Source organism: Pelodiscus sinensis, chromosome 2, assembly GCF_052426305.1.
Source record: "Pelodiscus sinensis isolate ZL-2025 chromosome 2, ASM5242630v1, whole genome shotgun sequence".
Classification (NCBI taxonomy): Eukaryota; Metazoa; Chordata; order Testudines; family Trionychidae; genus Pelodiscus; species Pelodiscus sinensis.
This window is the reverse complement of record NC_143053.1, coordinates 220,274,865-220,296,617: the sequence shown is the minus strand read 5'-3', so window position 1 is coordinate 220,296,617 and position 21,753 is coordinate 220,274,865. Positions and strand designations below refer to the sequence as shown.

At 39.3% G+C, this 21,753-nt stretch overlaps 1 protein-coding gene across 1 annotated transcript in view; it reads left to right on the top strand.

Annotated features, from left to right (window-relative positions):
• ITGA8 (integrin subunit alpha 8) overlaps positions 1 to 19,744 on the top strand; it is a 175,690-nt gene extending 155,946 nt beyond the window's left edge. The window contains exons 29-30 of the mRNA XM_075922446.2: positions 15,348 to 15,470; positions 17,392 to 19,744. Of these exons, the coding sequence (XP_075778561.2) occupies positions 15,348 to 15,470; positions 17,392 to 17,478 (210 nt within the window). The 3' untranslated portion in view covers positions 17,479 to 19,744. The remainder of the gene's footprint in view (positions 1 to 15,347; positions 15,471 to 17,391) is intronic.
• The last annotated feature ends 2,009 nt before the right edge of the window (positions 19,745 to 21,753 follow it).

Below are 21,753 nucleotides of genomic sequence, written 5' to 3'. Positions count from 1 at the left end.
AAATTGCCTAGGGAGGTTGTGGAATCTCCATCTCTGGAGATATTTAAGAGTCAGTTAGATAAATGTCTATCAGGGATGGTCTAGACAGTAGTTGGTCCTGCCATGAGGACAGGGGACTGGACTCAATGACCTCTCGAGGTCCCTTCTAGTCTAAGTACTCTATGATTCTATGGGATCCGGAGTGTGGGTCATTTGGGGGTTGATTGCTTCATTGGCAACACTTCCAGATAGTCTTGAAAAGAGAAGCTAATACTCCTCTGCCACTAGGAGATATGATGATCATTCATTCCAACCAACAAATGCAGAAAATTATCTGAAAGAACATCACATCAAAGTACATTGGTTTTTGGTGCCTTTCTACTTCGGCTTTTGAGAGGATAATCTCCCCAGTCACAGATCCCATCAATAAAGGGGACCCATCAATAATCTCCACCAGGTCTGGTGTGGCTTTTGGCCGGAAGGAGATCTGTGGAGTATTGGCTGTGGTGTTATCCATAAAGTTTGCAGCAGCCCCACTGTCCTCTTCGCTAGTTCTGCAGGCATCAGCTGCACCTCCCTTCGGACCTAGATGACTGGGATTTTCCATGAAGACTAGCTCATCTTTTACCTCAGCATTGGCAGCAGAACTGGTAAAGTTGGACCACTTTATTCCATTCAGTGTCAGCAACAAACCATCAGAAGTAGGCTGCATAGGTGATGGCTGTCCCTGGCCTCAGGGAAAACATTTGCAGAGCAGCTACAACATAGGTCATCAAAGATGGCTGCAAAGGCTTGCAGGAGGGCTTACCCATCAGAAAGCTGTTCTACTCTACTATGGGGGACGGCGGGGGGTGAGGGAGAGACCAAATCAAGCATGTCACCTGTGAGCATGCTGATAATTATCTCACAGATCAGACTAAGAGAGGGCACATTTGGAGGCAGAGTGGGAAGAGAAGTCTGCATTGGTTCAGGAAACTGGAACTTTCATTGATCCTTGTGAAATCAGTCAGGCAGTAGCACCCAAGGTGTCTGGTTCTGCTGATGCTTGGTCTACCAATGTGTCCTATCAAGGAACAGAATGTTTTCTAGCCTATAAGACCAATACAGTGATTTAGATTTATAGAGGCAAAATATATTGAATGTGATTGAGGATTTAGAATTTTTCCTTTGAATCATTCCCTTTTTTGAACAGGTGTTGGCTGTGTAGATGATTTATGTTTAGGATTGGAAACAAGAGGGTGAAATCCTGGCCCAATTGAAGTTAATGGAAAAACTCCCATTGACATCAATAGGGCCAGGATTGCACCGGGTGAGTTTTGATGCTCAATATACTGTGTTCATCCAGAGAGGTTCAAAGCCTCCAAACTGAATGATAAATTCAGGTGATTTGTGTTTTCTGCAACATGTGTTTCATAATAGAAACACATGTTGCACGGAACATTTTTTACCATCCTGCATCCATCTGGACTGAAATGCTTTGCCACAGGTTTGCCTGCTGTTCTCAACAAGTCTCAGATGATCTACCAAATGATCTGATAAGAGTAAAAAAAGGCTTTTACTGCAGTTTAATGCTTGTTGTTTGGCATAGACGATTTATGCACAATTCCTGTTATGGCAACTGTAAAATATTGACAAATTATAGTGCTTTTATGTCTTCTCCTATCTGACTGTCACAATGGATGACTGCCAAGTCTACAGCTTGATGTGATATGTACACAAGATCTTTTGAAGTCTTACTTGAGAAGAATTTTTCTTGAAGTCCAGCAATACTTCATATTTTTGCTCTTTGTGTAAAAGATCAGTGCTTGTGGTTTGAAAATATCTATCCAAGAATTTATTTGGAAATTTGTCTCTTTGTTAGGAAGGGCAAGGGGCAGGAGAATAATGATTGCAACTTTTTTTAAAATCAATTTGAAACATGATTATACTTCATAAATGATTTGCAACCTCCATGGACTTGGAGTTTAGGAAAGATATACTGCAATAAACACTGCATACCTTCAGTATACTTCTGCTTCTTATGTGGAATCTCTTTAGTGGAGATTTGTGTGATGGGTTCCCCCTGGGACGTCACCTTGAACTTGAGGTATCACTGAGCCTTCTAACCCACCTGCTTGGGGTTCCTCTCTTACTGTGCTGCTGTTGCAAGCTGCAGACACATTCCTGGCCTTACACTTCCACCAGGATTCACGCCAATAAGGGCACACCAGATGCAGTTACATGCACATTCTCTGACCAGCCACCACATGAGGGTACATTATAACCAAAATAACCAGCAGATTCCCACTCTAGGACTAAAGAGTTGTACTGTACTGTCCTTGTCCAAACCCCAACCTATCTGAATGTATTAAACAGTTTGCCTTTCCTATCAATATGGAGAGGAAAATGCAACGGTCTTTTGCCCTTGAGCCATGATTTCCCATGCTCTTCTCTCCAACTCACTGGCTTAGATAAACCAAAACTAAGCTTATTAACTACAAAAAATAGCTTTTCAATGATAACAAACAGGTCAAAGCAAATTACATAGGAAATAAATAAAAACACAAAACCAAGCCTAAGATACTAGAAAGAATTGATTTGAATTAACAAATTCTCACCCTGGGCGATGGTATAAGCAGCCTTGCAGGTTCCTAAGGGCCTAGCTGCACTCGTTTTACAGCTTGGAATCGCCAGGTCTTTCATACACAGGCTAGAAATCTCTTTAGCCTGGGTCCAGCACTTTCCCCAGTTCAGTCTTTGTTCCTCAGGTGTTTGCAGGAGTCTTCTTATGTGGGAAGTGAACAACCACCAATGATCTCACACCCTTCCTCATATAGCTTTAGCATATGCTGAAAACCATTTGTTCCAAAATGTAGTTTGTAGAAAAACACTGACATCCCAGCCATGACTTACAGGCTGTCTGGAGCCATTCTCAGGAAGGCTCACAAGGAAGAGGATAAACTTATCCTAAGGCCTATTGTTTTGCCTAATGGCCCATTACCCTGGATGGCCCTTCTCCCACTATCTAAACTGAAAGCATTTTGCATAGTGGGCATCACCCAGATGTAACTACATGTGAAATAGTTCATAGCTTCATATACAAAAATAGTACATACATACTGTAGCAAATAGCCAATGCTGTTATGGTGGGTCCCTTGGTGTTGTAAGTTAGGGTGCCATCCCTACCCCTATTTTCGGCTTCACAAGTACCCTGGCAGGAGACAGAAGGGGAGCAGAGAAGGGACCCAGGTTTACTTCCTACTTCAGTCCCAGGTCCTTTTGCTTTTCACAGGATTTCTACCATCTTTCCCCCTGGGTAGGGTTTCCCTCAGTCCTCTAAGATATAGAATTCCTCTGCCGTGCTTGGACAGGGTCTCCCTTTTCTTGGTACACTCATCTTCTGGTCAACATCAGTACACCTCCCAACTGCAGTCAGCTCTCCTTCCCTCTCTGTCTGACTGAAGCATTGGGGGTTTATTAGGTCTCGGGCACGACCTTAACTGACGTTCCAATTATTCGTTAGTAACCTTTCCTTAATCCCCAGGGAATAAGGCCTTAATCATCCTAGGGTTTATACACCTCCCATCTCACATTCTCCTGCTGCTATCAAGCCCTACTGTATCACTATTCAAATAGGCTAATTCCATGCAGCAAATCATAACTTTTCCTCTTACACCTCAAATGGCCCATTTTGTACAAAATGCATCATAATTATGCCATAATTATATAATAAAATCACTGTGAAGAATATGGTGTTCAGTATTACAATTTGCAACCATGGTACCCCATTCTGTATGATCCTCTGCTAATCTTGGAGTGGATGAATGGTACTTTTGAGTTACCCAGGATGCCATATCATCCATCCAAGATCTTTTTTCCCCTTTCATATTCTTCTGTCATCAGTTTTCCATTCCGGAACACATAAATATCACCAGCATTGGTTTTTCAGTAACATGCCATAATTTGATGGGTCATAGCTTATTTATCAGTTTTCTGAATGTCTGTGTTTCAGAGCTGCAATTTAACACAGGCCAAAGCTGAGTTTTTAAGACCTGGAATTTAGTCTTTATTTATGTTATTTCTTGTCAGACATTTACTCTTCCAGAATGTCCCTTTTCCTCTTGCTGTTCTAGTACAGATCTTCCATCTTCTATAATGATTTTTCCTAAGTACCAATAATATTTCACTTGCTATACTGCTCCATCATTCAATGGGATCTTGCATGTTTTCCCAGGATTCTTTCCTATGATTGTAGTTTTCTCAATATATTATGATCTGTCAGAATTGATGGATACAAAAGTATTAAAATACTTTTACTAGAATCAGAAGACAATTTAAGAGAAAGGAAAATGAAAATCTAATGGAGATTGAGAGGAGTCAAAAAAGGTTGTATAATGTCATCCACTTGATTCAACATTTATAATGAGTGTTTGATTAACTGAAGAAACAAGGTACAAAGATGAATGCAAAATGGGTGAACAACATTCTGTGCAGATGACACAGTACTGTTGGCTGATTAAGGTCTGATGAAATTAGTGATTATATCTTATATGGAAGACTTTTACATATTTAATTTTAAAGATGTAAATAGTTTACTTCAATGTGAATGCTGGTAAAGTTAAAATTAAGCATTTGCACGTGTCTTTGCCAGATTTGTATTTTTGTCATGGAATATGGTGCATATCTTGTACATGGTGGGGTAACGGGAAGATACTAGAAATGATATGGCAAATGTAATTGAATGTTGAAACTAAAAAGTTGAGATGACCCTTAAGAACTGTTTACTCCTGCTCTTCAGTAGCACTCAGTAATGGGGCTGGATCCTAAATATAAATGGCAATCTTTCCATTGACTTCAATAGGCTTTGAATCAAACCCGTATATTGTATGACTGTAAGTTTATTCTTGTTCAAGGTTATAACTTTCAAAGGGAAATTGCCATTTTGGTATTGATATAATTATTGTAAATAAATAAGATTTTATGCATTCCTTCAGTAATGTTTGCACAGGAAATCCTTTGTACTGGAGACTGAAGTATATGATTAATATAGTGAGTAACTTCCTTGACTTTGATATGCAGCTCTTGAGCTAGTTTTGTATTTGATACAATAAAAGTATTTTTCATATCTTAAATATATAATAGGATCTACCCAGAATGACTTTGGCATAGATTGTTTGGTCAACTTTTCTACAATGAACAAAGTTGGTTTAATACACTTTTTACTCTTTTAAATTGTGTTATATAGTATGAACTATTGGGTATATTTATTTTAAACAGCCTTGTAATCCCTATGAGTATGTTTACACAAGGCATTTGTAATATGTAAACGCAAATGTCAATATTAATTATGACTCCAAGCTCAAGGGAGCTTTTACATATTGCTTTGGGCATTTTTTCAAAACATACAAGAGCATTATACTGTAAATGTTTGATCATAACATGTAGGAGTATTAAAAAGTTTCTTTATGATCTATCAACTCCTGTAAGAAAAATGATTAAAGCTTAGATGAAGAACAGATTAAATGACTGTGAGGTTATGGCAGTAGCAATGGCATTACAAAAATAACTAATTTAAAGCTACTGTTTCTTAAAGTAGCACGCTACTGTTTCTTAAAGTAGCAGATAAATCAGATAGCTATGAATAATCTGGTATTTTAAAAATAAAACTGTTTCCAAAAGGAATAAAGATAAAAGTTTAATATTGCAATGAGCATTCTATTTGGCATTATGATTTGCTTAGTTATTTTATTTAATGCCGAGAGTGCACCACACTTTACAAGACATAAATATAAACACTCTTTCTGCATTTCCAAAAATACAATGATATAGGAATTAACTAACCTAACACAAGCACTTTTTGGGCTATAGTTTGGATCTCTCTGGAGGAAAATAGAAAGTTGCATAAACTCTGGCAAGTCATGTGTACAAATATAATTAGGCAGGCCAAAAAAAAATTGAAGAGCAATAATCAAAAGACACAAAAACTAACAGAAAAAATGCTTATGTACATTCAGAGCAGGAAGCCTGTCAATCAATGGGACCCCTAAACAATCAGGATGCTAAAGGAGCACTCAAAGAAAATGAAGCCATTTCAAAGAAGCTAATTGAATTCTTTGCATCTGTCTTCACTGCAGAAGAAGAGAGTCACTCCCACACCAGAGCCATTCTTTTTAAATGAAAAATCTGAGGAAATGACTTAGATTGATATGTCAGGAGAGGAGGCCATAGAACAGATTGGTAAATTAAACAGTAATAAAACATACCCGCTTAAGAGTTCACAAGGAACCCATATATGAAATTGCACAGTTACTGATTGTGTTGTGCAATTGATTGCTTAAATCAGCCTCTGTACCAGATGATATAGGGATAGCTAATGTAAATTTGATTAAAAAAAAAGTTTCCAGAGGCAATCCTGGTAATTACGGGCCATACGCCTAAATTTAGTACCTGTCAAATTGATTGAACCCAAAGAACAGAATTATCAGACACATAGATGAGGATGATATGTTGGGAAGAGTCAACACAACTTTTATAAAGAGAAATTATGTTTTACCAATTTATTAGAATTCTTTTAGGTCACCATCAAGTTTCCAGGCAAGGATTATCCAGTTGATTAGAACCATAAAACCGCAGAGTTAGAAGGGTCATTTAGTCTAACTCTCTGCCAACATACAGGATTTGTTGCATTTCAGCCATCCAAGTCATGTGACTATCCAGCCTCTTTTTGACAACCTCCGGTGAAGAAGATTCCACAACTTTACTAGGTATAGTCTTGTATCATACATAGCTACACGTAAAAGGACTGACATTTTTCACTTTACTTTAAATGTTGTTTTCTAGATTATTACTTAACAGCACGCATTATAAGAGGAAATAAGAGGAACGTACCTGAAAATGGTTTGCTTGATATCTTTGTGGCTATTTTAATTCACACTGTGAGAAATAGCTCCTTAAACTTGTAACATAACTCTATCCTTTAAACTTTGAAAGTTCCTCTGTACTTCCTCTTTCAGAAAGCCTTTGACACAGTCTTACACCAAAGACTCTTAACCAAATTAAACAATCATGAGGGAAGTAGGAAAGTCCTCACATTGATCAATAACAGGTTAAAAGGTAGGAAACAAAGGATAAGAAATAGGGTTGTAAAATATTGGTTAATTGAATAGTTGATTAACCTCATGAATTCTTATCAGTTAGTCGACTATTCTGTAGTTTCCGGGGGTGGGGTGGGGTCAGCATCTAATGAGCTCTGGCCTCACTCCCGAGGAGCCCCGTGCAGTTCCATGCTGTTACTCTGTATCAAAGGCAGCAGTGTGGGGTGCCAGGCAGGAGCTGCTCCGCATGGGGAACCAGTTTTAAAACCAGCTCCCCTCATGGACTGGCTGCCTGTCACCCTGTGCTGCTGTTTCTGATACAGGTGAGTGGCAGCAGCTCATCTGGGGAGAGTCTGAGCTCCCAGACCCGGTGCAAGGCAGATCTAAGCCGGGCTGCCTGCTCACCTAGCTCCTAATAAACTTTAAATGCAGACCCACAGTGGGAGTAGGTCCCAGACCTAGTGCAAGGCAGGACTGAGCCAGGCTGCTGGCCTGGCTTTTGCTTATCAGTTAATCAACTACACTATTACATCCCTATTAGGAATAAATCATTTTCACAATTAAGATAGTAAATATGTGGGTCTCTAAAGGATCTGTACTTGAGACCAGTGCTGTTTAACATTATCATAAATGATCTGGAAAAGGCAGTGAACAGTGAGATAGTATTATCTGTTTATTAAGTTTGCTTACTCAAAATACTCTGAAGAATTATAAAAGACTCACCAAACTGGGTGACGGGCCAACAAAATGGCAGATGGAATTCAGTGCTGATAATTGCAAAGTAATATACATTGGAAAATATAATCCCAACTGTATGTACTAAATTAGCTGTTATTGCTCAAGAAAAATATCTTGCCATTGTTGTGCAAGATCCACTCAATGTACAACAGCTTATTATTAAAAAAAGTGAACAGAATGTTTCCATTAGGAAGAAAATAGCTAATAAGACAAAAAATATCATAATGGTGCTATATAAATCCCTGTTACTCCCATACCTTGATTATACATATAATTCTGGTGGCCCCATCTCAGAAAAGATACATTAGAATTGGAAAGGTACAGAAAAGGGCAGCGAAAGTGATGAGGAATATGGAACAGTTTCTGTATGAGGAGATATTAACACAATTGGGGACTATTCATTTTAGAAGACAGATGAGCAGGCCTGCTGACTAGGGGGCCAACAGGCAATTTCCCCAGGGCCCAGCAATTCAAAGGGACACAGGGATCCAGTCATCACCACCACTGCTAGTGTGGCAGTGGCCAGAGCCCTGGGCTATTGAAATTGCCACTGGAGTACGACGCCATGTGGCTCTGATGAGGGACCTGCTGCAGTCCAGATGGCACTGAAGGTTGGTTTCCCCATGCCCTGTCCCTTCTTCCTGAGGCCCTATCTCTTCTGGGAGCACAAGGCTGCCTCCCCTGCCTACACACACCTTGCCCAAGGGTCCACACATGCTGTCTAATCTCCTGGAGATAAACAAGAGGGGATATGATAGAGGTCTATAAAATTATGAATAGTGTAGAGAAAATGAATAGGAAAGTGTTGTTTATCCCTTCAAATAGCACAAGAACCATAGGTCACCCAAGGTCTTTCACAGTCTTCCTTGTGAGCTATACTGTCTCCTACTGCATCACATTAGGTCTTGCTCCTGGCAGTCCTCACTTTCACAGGGGTGAATCTTTACCCCCCCCCCCCCAAGTACTCCTATCAGATTCCAGCTCTCACCTTCAGCATCTCCCCCCGCAATGTAACAGACAGAAAATCACAATGGTCTACTGCTGCATCTCTGATGTGAATCCTTTCATCTTGACAGAGAAAAGCACAAGCCATTTGCTTTGTTCAATGTAGGGAAAAAATTAGCATCGGCCTTTTGGGAAAACCAAAATGCATCACAATCCCCTGCCAAACATGTAAATCTTGTACAAAAATTCCAAATCCTTCTAACTTCAGAAGAAAACAGATAAATCCCCACAGTGTTAATTGGCTCCCTAATACTAAACCTAAAGCCATATGAAAAAGTGTAGAAATCCAAGTTAAAATAACACAAATCTGTCCTAAATCAAAATCACAAGTAAAAGCTGTTTGTGGAGAGTGTGCATGAACTAGGAGGATGTTTTGTTCTTTCTCCTGCTCTAGCCTCTTCCTGTGGGTGTTCAGAGCCTGCAATGTTAAGTTGTCTATCAGTGACTGTATTCTTGGGCATTGTGCCAGGAGCACAGGGTTGTTATGTTCTAATCCTAGTGTGAGTGCAGGCTTTGTGTAGATACAACTAGAATTAAGCATTAGGCATAGTCCATCTTCGCTTTCAAGATTACAAGGCAAAGAGGTGCATGGTGTTGATGGAGAATGAGCCTGGATAAAAAGACATGGCTTTTTGCATGAAAATATGGCTCTTAGCTAGGCATTCGCTTCTCTGGCTACAAGATTGGCATAATTTGGTGGCTGGGGAGCAGCATGCTCCTTAATGAAACATCATCTTCCTCAGCACTGCCTAACCTATGCAGCACTCTGAACCTTGCAAGTATTGCACTCTGCACCTGCACAGGATTAAGGCTTTTTACTGATGTCACATAATTCATAAGCTATACAGAGGCTGATAAGAGGATAGCCCTGCAGCAAACTGCTTTCTACCTTAAAAGACAAAAGGTACCAGTGAAGGGTAAGGGAAAGAGTTGCAGCTCCCACTCAGAATGGGAAAACTGATCATTGGATCACAATTCATCAGCAGTTCTTTGTATTTGTGGAGCACTCAAAAGTGCCAATTAAGAATAGTATCCCATTGTGTACAAAGCTTTGCCAACACCATAACCATGCACATATTGTATAACTTAACATGTTAATGATCTAAATCGGGACAAGGTATAACAAAAGAGTCAACAAACAAATGGAAGGAGTGGGCAAGAGAGAATTGGGTAAAAGTGATAGGAGCTAGTAATTCCATAAGAGGCCTGATCCCATGCCTGTTGAAATCAATCTGGATTTTTTCCATTGATGTCTCTAGGACTTAGACCAGGGCCTATGTGCCTAATTAGATGGTGATGACTAATTCAAATGTTTTCTTTAACAAAAAGCAAAGCAGATAGCTCCAGTGTCTACTGGTCACTTCTCTATATAAAAAAGTTTTTCCTGCCATGCAACAGAATGACATCATCAGCCTCTCTGGCCGTGAAAGCGAAAGTGGCTAGAGAGAGTGGGAGTTGGCGAGTGCAGCGAGCAGTGGGTGCAGCTCTGTAGTTATGTTCTGGTTAAATATGTGCAGTGTCAATAAACTGTCACCAACTGGCTCTCTGTCTACCATACATAACTAGCTAATTTCTTGCAGGTGTATTGTTTTATATATATATATATATATATATATATATATATATATATATATATATATTATTCAGGGGGAGGGGGTGTGCATGTTTGCTCCCCTTTATTATAACAATTCTATTGAAGTCAAATGAAATAAAGGCAGTCCCCGGGTTACATGGATCCGACTTACATCAGATCCCTACTTACAAAAGGGGTGAGGAAACCCCGTACCAGCTGCTTCCCCCCAGCAGACCAGGGAGACACGAAGCTAGCGCTCCCCCCCCCCCCCAGCAGACCAGGGAGACGCGGAGCGGCTTTTCTCAGCAGACACTTCAGCTTGAGAATAAAGGACTGAGGGAAGTGAGGTGTGGGAGAATAAAACTGAGCTCTGGAGAAATGTTTGGTTAGAGTTTCCCCTACAATATGTACCAGTTCCGACTTACATACAAATTCAACTTAAGAACAAACCTACAGTCCTTATCTTGTACGTAATCCGGGGACTGCCTGTATACCAATGTGCAACTGATGTTTCTGAGGTTGGCCATAGCTTTATAGTCTTTGAGCATGTTCAGACAAAAAATCCTGTTCCTTGTTCATGAAGTATAGGGAACCAAGAACTCTTCCAATAGATACAGCACTTTGTTTCTGATATATCTTATTAGTCTATCTCTCTTTCTCCTTGGAGTGTCTCTGGGAGGCAGGTTATCCTTTCTTGTCACTTGCTCAATACTTGATCTGAGCCTATAAGATTTACCATAGTATTCCCACCATAATTTTTAAGGAGCAGAAAGAAATTCTTCTCATTAAGCAGCTCTTTGTTCCATTACAGCCTTTTTACAGCCACTCATCTCTGGGAATGGCTAGCTCATTACAATAAGTAATTTTCCCCTTTAGGTATTCTCACCTTCTTATCACTGTTGGAAGTGGGCCACATCCACCCTGATTAAATGAGCCACATTAGCACTGATGTAACACTCCCATCTCTATATGTATGTATAAATCCCTGCCACTTTCATTTCATGCATCTGATGAAGTGAGATGCAGTTCATGAAAGCTTATGCTTTAATAAACTTGTGCCACAAGATTCCTCATTGTTTTTGCTGGAACAGACTAACACGGCTACCTCTCTAAAACCACACATCTTTGCATTTCTCATGGCTGTTTTGGCACCAGTTCACTGTTGTAAATGACTGAGTTTTCTGTGTACAGTGTCACTGCAGACAGAGCAGCTGACCTTGCTCTCATTCTTGCTGCCCTTGCATTTTAATGGCGGATACCGTATTGCTGTGACACACAAGGAAAGCAATTCAAAAGTATGTATTAACATATTAAACTGTAAGGCCCCTTCTGCAACTGCTGCACCAAGTGGTGTAGGAAGCCTACAACATTCTGCAATGCCCAGTGGGATGTAAAAAATGACAACACTGAAATCCATTCCTTTTTTCCTGGTGTGTGGGGAAGGGGAGTGTTTGGAGGGTAGTAGAAGCTTTGTGGTGTGTTTGAGAGAGGAAGCCAGTTTCATTTGATTTAATTGGATAAGGAATATATGACTTTTGCATATTTGCATCCAAATTCCTATGGGGCATGTCTATAAATGTAGTACCAAGATGCAATAACTGCGCCAATTGCAGTGAAGAAGCATGATAGCTGAATATGTCCATTACAAGATCAATGACAATATATCTAAAGAACTGGGCATTTAACCAATGGGACTGTGGCGAGTCTTAAGGTGAGTCTAAACTACATGGCTCCATCGATGGAGCCATGTAGATTAGGCTGATCGGCAAAGGGAAATGAAGCCACGATTTAAATAATCGTGGCTTCATTTAAATTTAAATGGCTGCCGCGCTGAGCCGACAAACAGCTAATCAGCTGTTTGTCGGCTCAGCGCGCCAGTCTGGACACTTCCACGCCGACATGAAAGGCCTTTATCGACCTCCCCATTATGCCTTGTAGGTTTACCGGGGAGGTCGATAAAGGGCTTTCATGTCGGCGCGGGAGCGTCCAAATTAGTGCGCTGAGCCGACAAAGAGCCGATCAGCTGTTTGTCGGCTCACCGCAGCAGCCATTTAAATTTAAATGATGCCGCGATTATTTAAATCGTGGCTTCATTTCCCTTTGCCGAACAAACAAATCTACATGGCTCCGTCAACGGAACCATGTAGTTTAGACATACCCTTAGTGTTAAACTCCATAAGGACTGGTCAGTTTTTGAGGGTCTAGAGAAGATCAGTGTTCTAGCCTTGTTAGGTCAGGGCTGTTATCAAGCACGTGATTTTGGTCCTACTTTCAATATAACTCACTTTGATTTTTAATCAGGTATCAGAGTCCAGATATTGCAGGGACTGCACTCTAGAAATGTAGATAGACTAGATTTACCCAGCATTGCTTGGGTCCTAACTCAAATAAGTTTTGTTTTTCTTCATTTAAATCATTGTTCTGGGGTGGGGAGAGAGGACAATCCCAGCCCTCTGTCACCACAGCAGCTTGGAGCCAGCTGAGAAGTATGTCTCTACAGCCACTGCAGCTCCAGTGGGTACAGCTGGGAGAGAGGTGCATGTGTCTCAGCTGGGAGGGACAGACCACCAGACACACAAATAGACAAACTCTCTGAATTATATAGTAGATAGCTCTTCCTTTCTCCACTCCTGCCCCCTGCTGGACCAATGGTGTTATAGCTATCCTGGTCCCCAACATTGGCCCCTTGCTCCCCTTTGGTCCTTCTACAGTATAACTCCCTCCTACCAGACCATTCCCTTTCCTTTTTATGAGAAACAATTTAATACCAGGCACATCCCATTGTCTTGGTACAACCAAGCCCCTACTTTGCTTGAAGTTATGAGGAGAGGAAGCAATTGGGTAGTCTTAGCTTTTACTGTTTAGGAGGAGTTCTAGAATAAATGGACTCACAGACGGACAGACAGAAATTTCTAAAATATCTAGTAAGATGTATCTCATTAAGCAGTACCAATCCTCTCACCACTCTCAGCCTGCTAACTCTGCAAGTTCTGCCTCCAACCAGAAACCAGCGAGGCACAGAGATGGAACATGTGGAAAGGGCTGGTTTATGCAGTTAGGTATGATGGCAGGTGGAAGCAGGCATAGAGCTGTGAGTGCTTACAGAAAGAGAGGGAGGCCATGCTCAAGGGAGAGATGGGGAAAAGTCAGGTTCAGAAAAGAAGCTGGAGATACTCTGTTTTTAAAAAAGAGCAAGGCAGACAGGCAGAAGGGGTGGAGTTAACTTGGCACTTGTATCATCTTAGAATCTTAATCACTAAAATGACTCATTCTTAGGGCCAAGAGGTCACCATGAAGGGAATGAACAAGTTCAGAACTATTTGGTCATAAATGGCCAGTTAGCTAATAGCTGAATCTTAGCAAACAAAGAATTAATGGCAGGGCTGAAAAAGTTGAATCTGATCCTCTTCTTTCACTAGTTTTACGCTAGCATAGCTCTGTTGATTTTCACTGGCAATGAGAGGAGCATCATAACCGCTAAGTGTAGATGCTGACTTATTTAACAATAGCTGAACAGGTTTTAAAAGAAAAGGGAATGGGAACCTGAATGGGAGAATTTGATGAAAAAGAGACTTCGCTGGCAAGACAAGGGCCAAAACAGAGTATGAGGAAAATCTTGGCAGACACCAGAAAGATACAATATTAAACTAAAGTATCTGGGCCTATGGGTCAGTGGGACTAGCAGTAAGTAACAGACTCAATAAGTAGATATTCTGGTTTCCTACCAGTTCCTCAAGCAGTAAAAGTAGAAGACAGCCTCGGAAGGCATATAATCAATTTATTTTGCAGACTGTCTCATGATTGCATTCCAGCATGAAGAGCAAGATGAGTTCCATCTGCCACAAATGTACTTGAATTATGCAGGAGAGTAGTAGCCAGGAGATGGCTTCAGCAGAAAACCCTAGACAGAAATAACTTCCAAGTGCAAAGGAAAAGAAGAGAGTTATAGAAAGATGGCAGAGGATATAACCTATGAGTAAGGAGATAAGGAAAGCTCAGGCAAACTCTTTTGACTTAGAAACATCAGAGAGAAATAAAGTAATAAGTAAGATTGATGAAGAGAGCTTTGAGCAATATCTGAGGGAGTAGAATGAACTGGATATGAGGTATGGAGGAGAGGGAGCCAGGGGATAATTTATTAGGAAGACCAGAGGGGGAACAGCTAGAAGGGATGTTAGCTTCATTTGTTATAATGAAGGCTTGGAATCTAGATGATTTTGTAAAATCAGTGGGAAGATTAACGCCTCATAATTCACATATTATCCCCACCTGCTGCTTTCTTGAGCCACAGACAACAAGAGAAATGATGCTATCCTTCCCAATTACATCATAGTCCATTAAAATGGTCTTTCTACATGTAAACTAAGCTTCCTTTAAGTATAACAGGATAATGTAAGAGATCATTTTAAAGGAGGATTTTTTTGTGCATTATGCTTATATTACATGGATGACATGTTCTATATGAGGATATTAGTTCTTGGTCTGCTTAGCTGAGCTGAAGTAGAAATAATATAAATAAATTTGCACTGGTTTATCAGAAAAACTTTTTAGATTACAACATACAATGCAGAATACATATTTTAGTTCCAGTAGAGAACTTGGGCTGACATTCATTCAGAGTTATTCTACTTTAAGTCAATGATATAATTCAGGATTTTATAGTGGTATAACTGAGAGCAGAGTTTGGTTCCTTACATGGATTTGAAATGTTTGCTGTGGGTTTGTTGAGCTTCAAAGTGATTATGGATTCAGTCGGTGAAAATATTGTATGTTAAGTTTAATAAAAGGGTATTTATGTCTGCAAATTCCATTTTTAAAGATTATTGCGAATAAAGTTGCAGACATTACAGCAAATAAAGTTAATATACAAGAACTGTAGGCAACATGTTTCTAATTGGGCAATTTCATTGTGTTTCATTTTCTGTTTTAATTTATTACAGAATCTTTGTTCATTTACACCTCGTATCTTTTTATTTCAGATAAGAACATCTGTCATTTGGGCTACTCCAAATATCTCCTTTATAATCCCTTTATGGGTTATAATACTAGCAATACTTCTTGGATTGTTGGTTCTGGCTATTTTGACCTTAGGTTTGTGGAAGGTAGGTTGTATTATTATCATTTACTTAATGAAACTTGGAAGGAAACTTACAAGATTTAGGATGACAGAGAGAGAGAGAGGGAGAGAAAGAGAATGGCATCTATGACTTTTAAAAGTTTTGAGTAAATGTAACAATAGACTTATGTCTTCTTTGATGTGGCATATGACAACATGCTTATGTAGTTGATTTTTGTGAAGAAACATTATTTTCAAAATCTTCTTTTGTTATGGGAGTCTGGTTATAAATAATCTTACAGGCTGCGTCTAAACTACACCTCTTTTTTGATAAAAGGATGTAGATTAGGCACATCGATATTGCAAATGAAGCCGGGATTTAAATATCCCATGCTTCATTTGTATAATGGCGGCTGCTGCTTTTTTTCAAAATGGTACTTTTTCAAAAAAAAAAAAAGGCAATTTAGACGGGGCATCTTCCATGGAAATGCCCTGTTGTGAAAGATCCTGTACTCCTAAAAAAATAAGAGGCTTTTTTGGAAAAAAAACAAACAAAAAAACCCGGCAGTTTAGACAGGGCATTTTCGACAGAAATGCCCCGTCTAAACTGCCATATTTTTTCTAAAAAGCCCCATTTTGGAAAAAAGTGACAGCCACCATTATGCAAATGAAGCATGGGATATTTAAATCTCCGCTTCATTTGCAATGTCGACCTGCCTAAGCTACATCCCTTTATCAAAAAAGGGATGTAGTTTAGACACAGCCACAGAGTTTGACTCTGATTCACAAAACTTCTTTTTGGAGTGTTTAGGTTTATAAAGCATTTTTGTTTGGCTTTCCTTGAATGCTTAAGGAACTGCCATTTTTGTTAGCCTGTAATTATACAATCCCTCTCCCAATCTGTGATGAGATTATTTTAAGGAGATTTCTTTTAATATTAGCAAGTTGTCTCTGACTTTTTAAATCACAAGCCATAATATACACAGCCAAACCACTATTTCAAAATTAATTCGAAATAGTGGAGTACTTATTTCAAATTTGGTAAACCTCATTCTAATAGGAATAACGCCAAATTCAAAATAGCTATTTCAAAATAAGTGCTGTGTAGGCACTTATTTCAAAATAGGGGCCTCCAGCCTTCCCAGGGTGCCCTGGTGTCACTCCAGTCTCAACCAAGAACACTTCTCTTCCTCCGCCCCTCCCCAGAGCCCTTAAAGGGGTTGACTGTGAAATTACCCGAAATGGACTGTAAATTTGGTAGGGCCCTATCCGTTCAGAATCCTACATTATCTCTCTGCCACCAAAGGTTGAAATTCTGGCTCCATTGAAGTCAATTGCAGAAAAACATTACAAACTGTGGGGGGGGGAGGCCAAGACATTACTATTGTTCATGTCTTTGAATTTATTATAATGATTTATACTTAGTTAGATGTCTTCTGCCATCACTTTGTGTTCATTTTTATTGAGTATTTAATCATATTATGGGACTTTTTTACGTAACTACTCTGCTGCTGTTAGCCATTTCTATAAAAGAAACCATTAATTTCAGTAGAATAATATTTTATTTATATATAGTAGCTAAAGTGATCTCACAAGATGCTAATTTTCTTAACTCCCACTAACCTGATAAGAGCTGAGGGTGTTCAATAGTTTGCAAGCTGGTTCTATTACATATCAGTGCATTCCCCTGGATTTTCTCTCTGTATGGAATTACCAACATAAAGGGCAATGTCCCTGCTCTGAAGAGCATATACACAATAGGCCCAATTCCATAACCCCTATTCAAGTGAGTAGTTCATATTTATGCAACTAGTTCTGTTGACTACATGTGCAAATTAGAGGTGAAGAAGAGTCCCTAAAGTCATTCCCAATGGGGTAAGAGATGGAAGTTAGAAGAGGCATAATCTGTAGGAGAACAATCATGTGGTTGCCTTATTGTGATTTCTCTGTTGGCTTGTTTTCTGTAGTGCGGCTTCTTTGACCGAGCTAGACCGCCTCAAGATGATATGGCTGATAAGGAGCAACTGACAAACGACAAGACTACTGATGCATAAAAGAGGAGAGTGAAGTTTCCATTCAGAGTCCCGCTCAAGACTAGAAATTTGTAAAAGTGAAGGATTTTTTCTACCAACAGTCTTCCGATGAAATTACAAGTGCCATGATGTTTTAATCTGATCTATGCAACATTTCTGAAAATCACCACATGATGATGATCCTGGGCAGAAACCAGCCTTATCACTGCCTTAAAAACATAACCCATCACTGTGCAATTAATTTTTATATCATACTCCAAACGTTTTTGAACGCATGTGGTTTGTTTCATCACTTTCAGAATAACCCAAATCTTGCAAGGATGCAATGGCTGTATTGCTGTATCATCTAGTAGATGGACCAGGACAAAACTATCACACACTGCTGTATCATGCAAAATATTTTGACACCTCCCTATGGATAAGAACATTTATGGAATTGTGGCTCAGGGAGACAAGCAATATTTTGGTACTGTGAAAGTACTTCTGAAGCAGAAAGGTAGTCTCTAATGGACTATATACTGGGGGCACAATTTATTTATTTTCCCACCTTTCTGGGACGAGTATCAGATCTTATCTTAGATTCAGAGTTTTAGAGAAGTAAATCATAACATAGAAATCATTTGCTTATCTTGTATGTAAGTAGAAGTGGCCTATACATTCAGAACATTTTTTTGGCTGCAAGGGTGCTTTGGGGAGCAGGGGAATTTAAATAATTGAATTGAAAAGGGCATGCAGTAAAATATTTTAAAGATATATTGTACCTTTTTCAACCTGTAGATGGCAGTACTAAATTGAGTGGATCAAATCCATTTTTGATGTAAACTAGTGCAACATCAGTTGACGCCTGTGGGAATTTTTGTCCACTTTTTTGGCTAGGGCTGAATATCTCACCACTATTTTTGGGTACTTATTTTGTTAAAATAGCCTCTTAAAAATGCTACTTGCATGTTTTGTTGAATTCTTGATTATTTTGTCAGAGGTGACAACACTTGATCTTTAATGTTTTCTAATTGTTTCACCAAGTTACATTGTTGGGTTGAGTATTTTGCAGTTATCTCTTATTACAAAGAGTCTTGCAGAGAAGGTGCACTGAATTTGCATTTATAGAAGTGAGATGCAAATCATTCATTGTTGAGATAACCCACCGAAGGAAAGACATTGTGTTGTAAAGGAAATAAAAATGTTCCTTTGTTTCTCTGCTGCTTTTAAGATCCAAAAGACTAGGTCCATAATTCACCAATAACTCTTTCTGTAACATTAGTGAATGAACTTTCTTTAAATTGGATCCATCCAGCTATAGAGCTGTGCAAACCATCTGCATAAAACCCAGGATCATCCTGTGCTTGAAATTTGCTATGTTTTATGAATCTGAGAGAAGGATGTCCATTTTCTGACACACACACACATACACACACATACACACCACTTTCATTCTCCTTCCTCTTTCTAGCCAGTTTCCCTTCCCACTATCTTAGTTTCCCATCTTCAGGGAGGCCACTGGCCTCTTCTGATTCATCCTGTGACTTGGGCTTTTTCAGATTGCTGGCATCTGTCTTCAGGGCAGAGGCAACAGTAGGCAAGGTCACTACTGTCTATTCCAAGAATCTTTCAAAGGACATGGAAGTAGTTCATTTGGACATCCCACTGTCTTATTACAGCCAGCTCATGGATAGATCACTAAACCTCATGTCAGTAGCTAGAAAATCTGAGTGCTAAAGTTCCCTTTTAATGCCTTACATCGGTCTGCAAGAAAATCTTTTCTAGCCTTATGGGTCATTACCTATCTGGAGGCATAGGGAATGGAGAGTTACCCCCAACTCTCTTGTTTTTTGAGGAGGTAAGAGAAGTGCTTTACCACACTCTGGATCCTCCAAACCCTTGAGACTGGGGACAGCAGCCTGTGTTAGGATGATTTGCATTGACCTCTTTCAAAACAAACTGCTGAATTCATTTCACAAATTCCCTTGCAAACTACATCCTGCAGGAATCATATATCTCTGCATCCTCCACATTTCAGATATAAGAAGAAAAAGTTCCTCTTTTGTAAATATTGAATTGTGTGTAGTAATTTCCAAAACAAGGCCAGCAGCCAAATAAATTCATGACATCTGCACAACACTTTCTCTGATGAAATATTATCATTAAGAAATACTGAACATATGACTTTTATATGTGCAATACTTTATATTACCTATGTACCTGAAGCATGTTTACACTGGCATTTGTGGTTGTTTTTTAAACTTTTGAATATAGTGATTGAGTACAATAAAAAAAGGACTAGAACAAACCCAGAAGGCTCTGTTAGTATGGATTCGTAGGTGTTTTCAGTCCTGCTTTGGCCAGTGGAAGGAACTAGGTGACCTAATAAGTCCTATTGAGTTTGAACATTTATGGTTCAGTTTTGAACAATTCCTCTTTATTTTAATGATGGGCAAAACATGTTCAGATATTCAGTTAAAAAAACAATTCTCCACTCCATTCACTGCTGGACCTGGCTGAGATCCGTTGGCTGCAGCTGCATAATGTCACTGAAAACCATATTAGAGGCCCACCAATGGGCAAACAGTTCTTTTGAGCAAAAGCTGTGTTTTATATTTCTGCTTCCTTGTAGATTAAACTTCCTCCACAGCAATGTCTGAAGCTTTGGGCTGTCAAGGACTATAGCTCTGGGTCCCATATTTGTGGATGACTGGCTGGAAATTGCAAACAGCTTTGAGAAGTTTGCCTAGGTGAGAGACACTTTCTTCAGAGCACCTTGTGTATATGGACAGTGGAACGGCAATAGGCATGATCTATAACTACTGAACCATGCAATTATGCTTGGCCAAATCCATCTATGGTTATTCATTTCAACAGAGCCAAGCCAAGGATGAATTGATGAATGTGGCTTAGTCTCTGCATAAGTAATATTGACCTCAAGCTGCAGCTTGCCTATGTAGTCCCACTAATTGCCAAAATATAAAAATCACATGAAAGAGTGGTAAGTGATTCTTGCCATGATCACCACAATGATGTGATAAGTTGAGGAGGCATCCATCTGTTATTTCAGATAGTTATTGCTGCTTTTAAGGTATTTATCTTCAATATTTTTGTAGAACTTTATGCTTTCTAAGTATGCCAACTGATTTTGTAGTTATATGAACATTTACTCATTTACCCAGGTATGAAGATCCATTTATTTGTCCTCCACTTATAGATTAAAACTTTGATCTATTAATCTAGTCAGAGGCTTGTAGTTAATATGATTTTCTTGTTATTCTTACTTCTTAAAGAGAAAAAGTTTGTCACATGTATATGGATCAGTTTTACAAACTTTCCTAGCCTCTCAAATGATGCATTAAGAGACTTTGCAGGCTTTCAAGTTTAAATAGTGTCTGAAAATCACACTTTTTTTCTGAATCTCAGTTTGGTTTGCTGAATTGCTAGCATGACAGCTCTGAAAGCAGCATGGCACGTTATCTGAAAAGCCATTTGGGAGCTGAGAGGCAAGGTGAGTGAGGTGATATCTTTCATTGGACCAACTCCTGTTGGTGAGAGAGACAAGCTGTCGAGCTTACACAGAACTCTTCTTTAAGTCTGACATTTATAAACATTCAGTGATGCACAAGAGAGAAATCGATCCCACTGGCAATCAAGCAAGGTACTCCTATACTTCTAACAAAGTTTTTTATAAAGAAATACCATCTACCCAAGGTACTGACTTTAGGAATTGTTTGAGTGAGTTTTTTATTTATGATTATTGGCAAACATCCACATTGAAAGATAGTCTAATGTTAGTGCCTCTTGACAATAAAAAGTCTTGAATGTAGCTTATGCCTGCGCCATGATGTGACACAGCAGGAATGTATTTCATATCTAAGGGCTTGTTTTGACTGCACATTATATTTGAGGGCCATTTAGCTTTTCAGCATGCTTCCTTACTCTGCATTTATAGAATCTGATTTTTTTTTAAAAATAGGAATCATTTTTCAACTCAATTTTCAGAACTTTTCATTTGCATTCAATAAATTGCATTCTCCTTACTGATGTTGCAGTTCATAAAGTATACTTCAATTATTCCTTCCTACACTGCAATGTGCCAGGTAGCATTGTTTTTTCCAGAAATAATGTCATGATGACAAAAGCAGAGAAGCATTCAGGACTCTATGGGAAATGTCTTCTGCAATTTGGGGTTGGCTTCTTTCTTGAGAATTTTCAACAGATTCAGTCAGGGTGAAATTAATAAGTCAGGTTTGAATCTCAAATCTCTTCTTTTCAGGTGAGCATGTGGTCGTCTTTACCCATCTTCTATTCAAG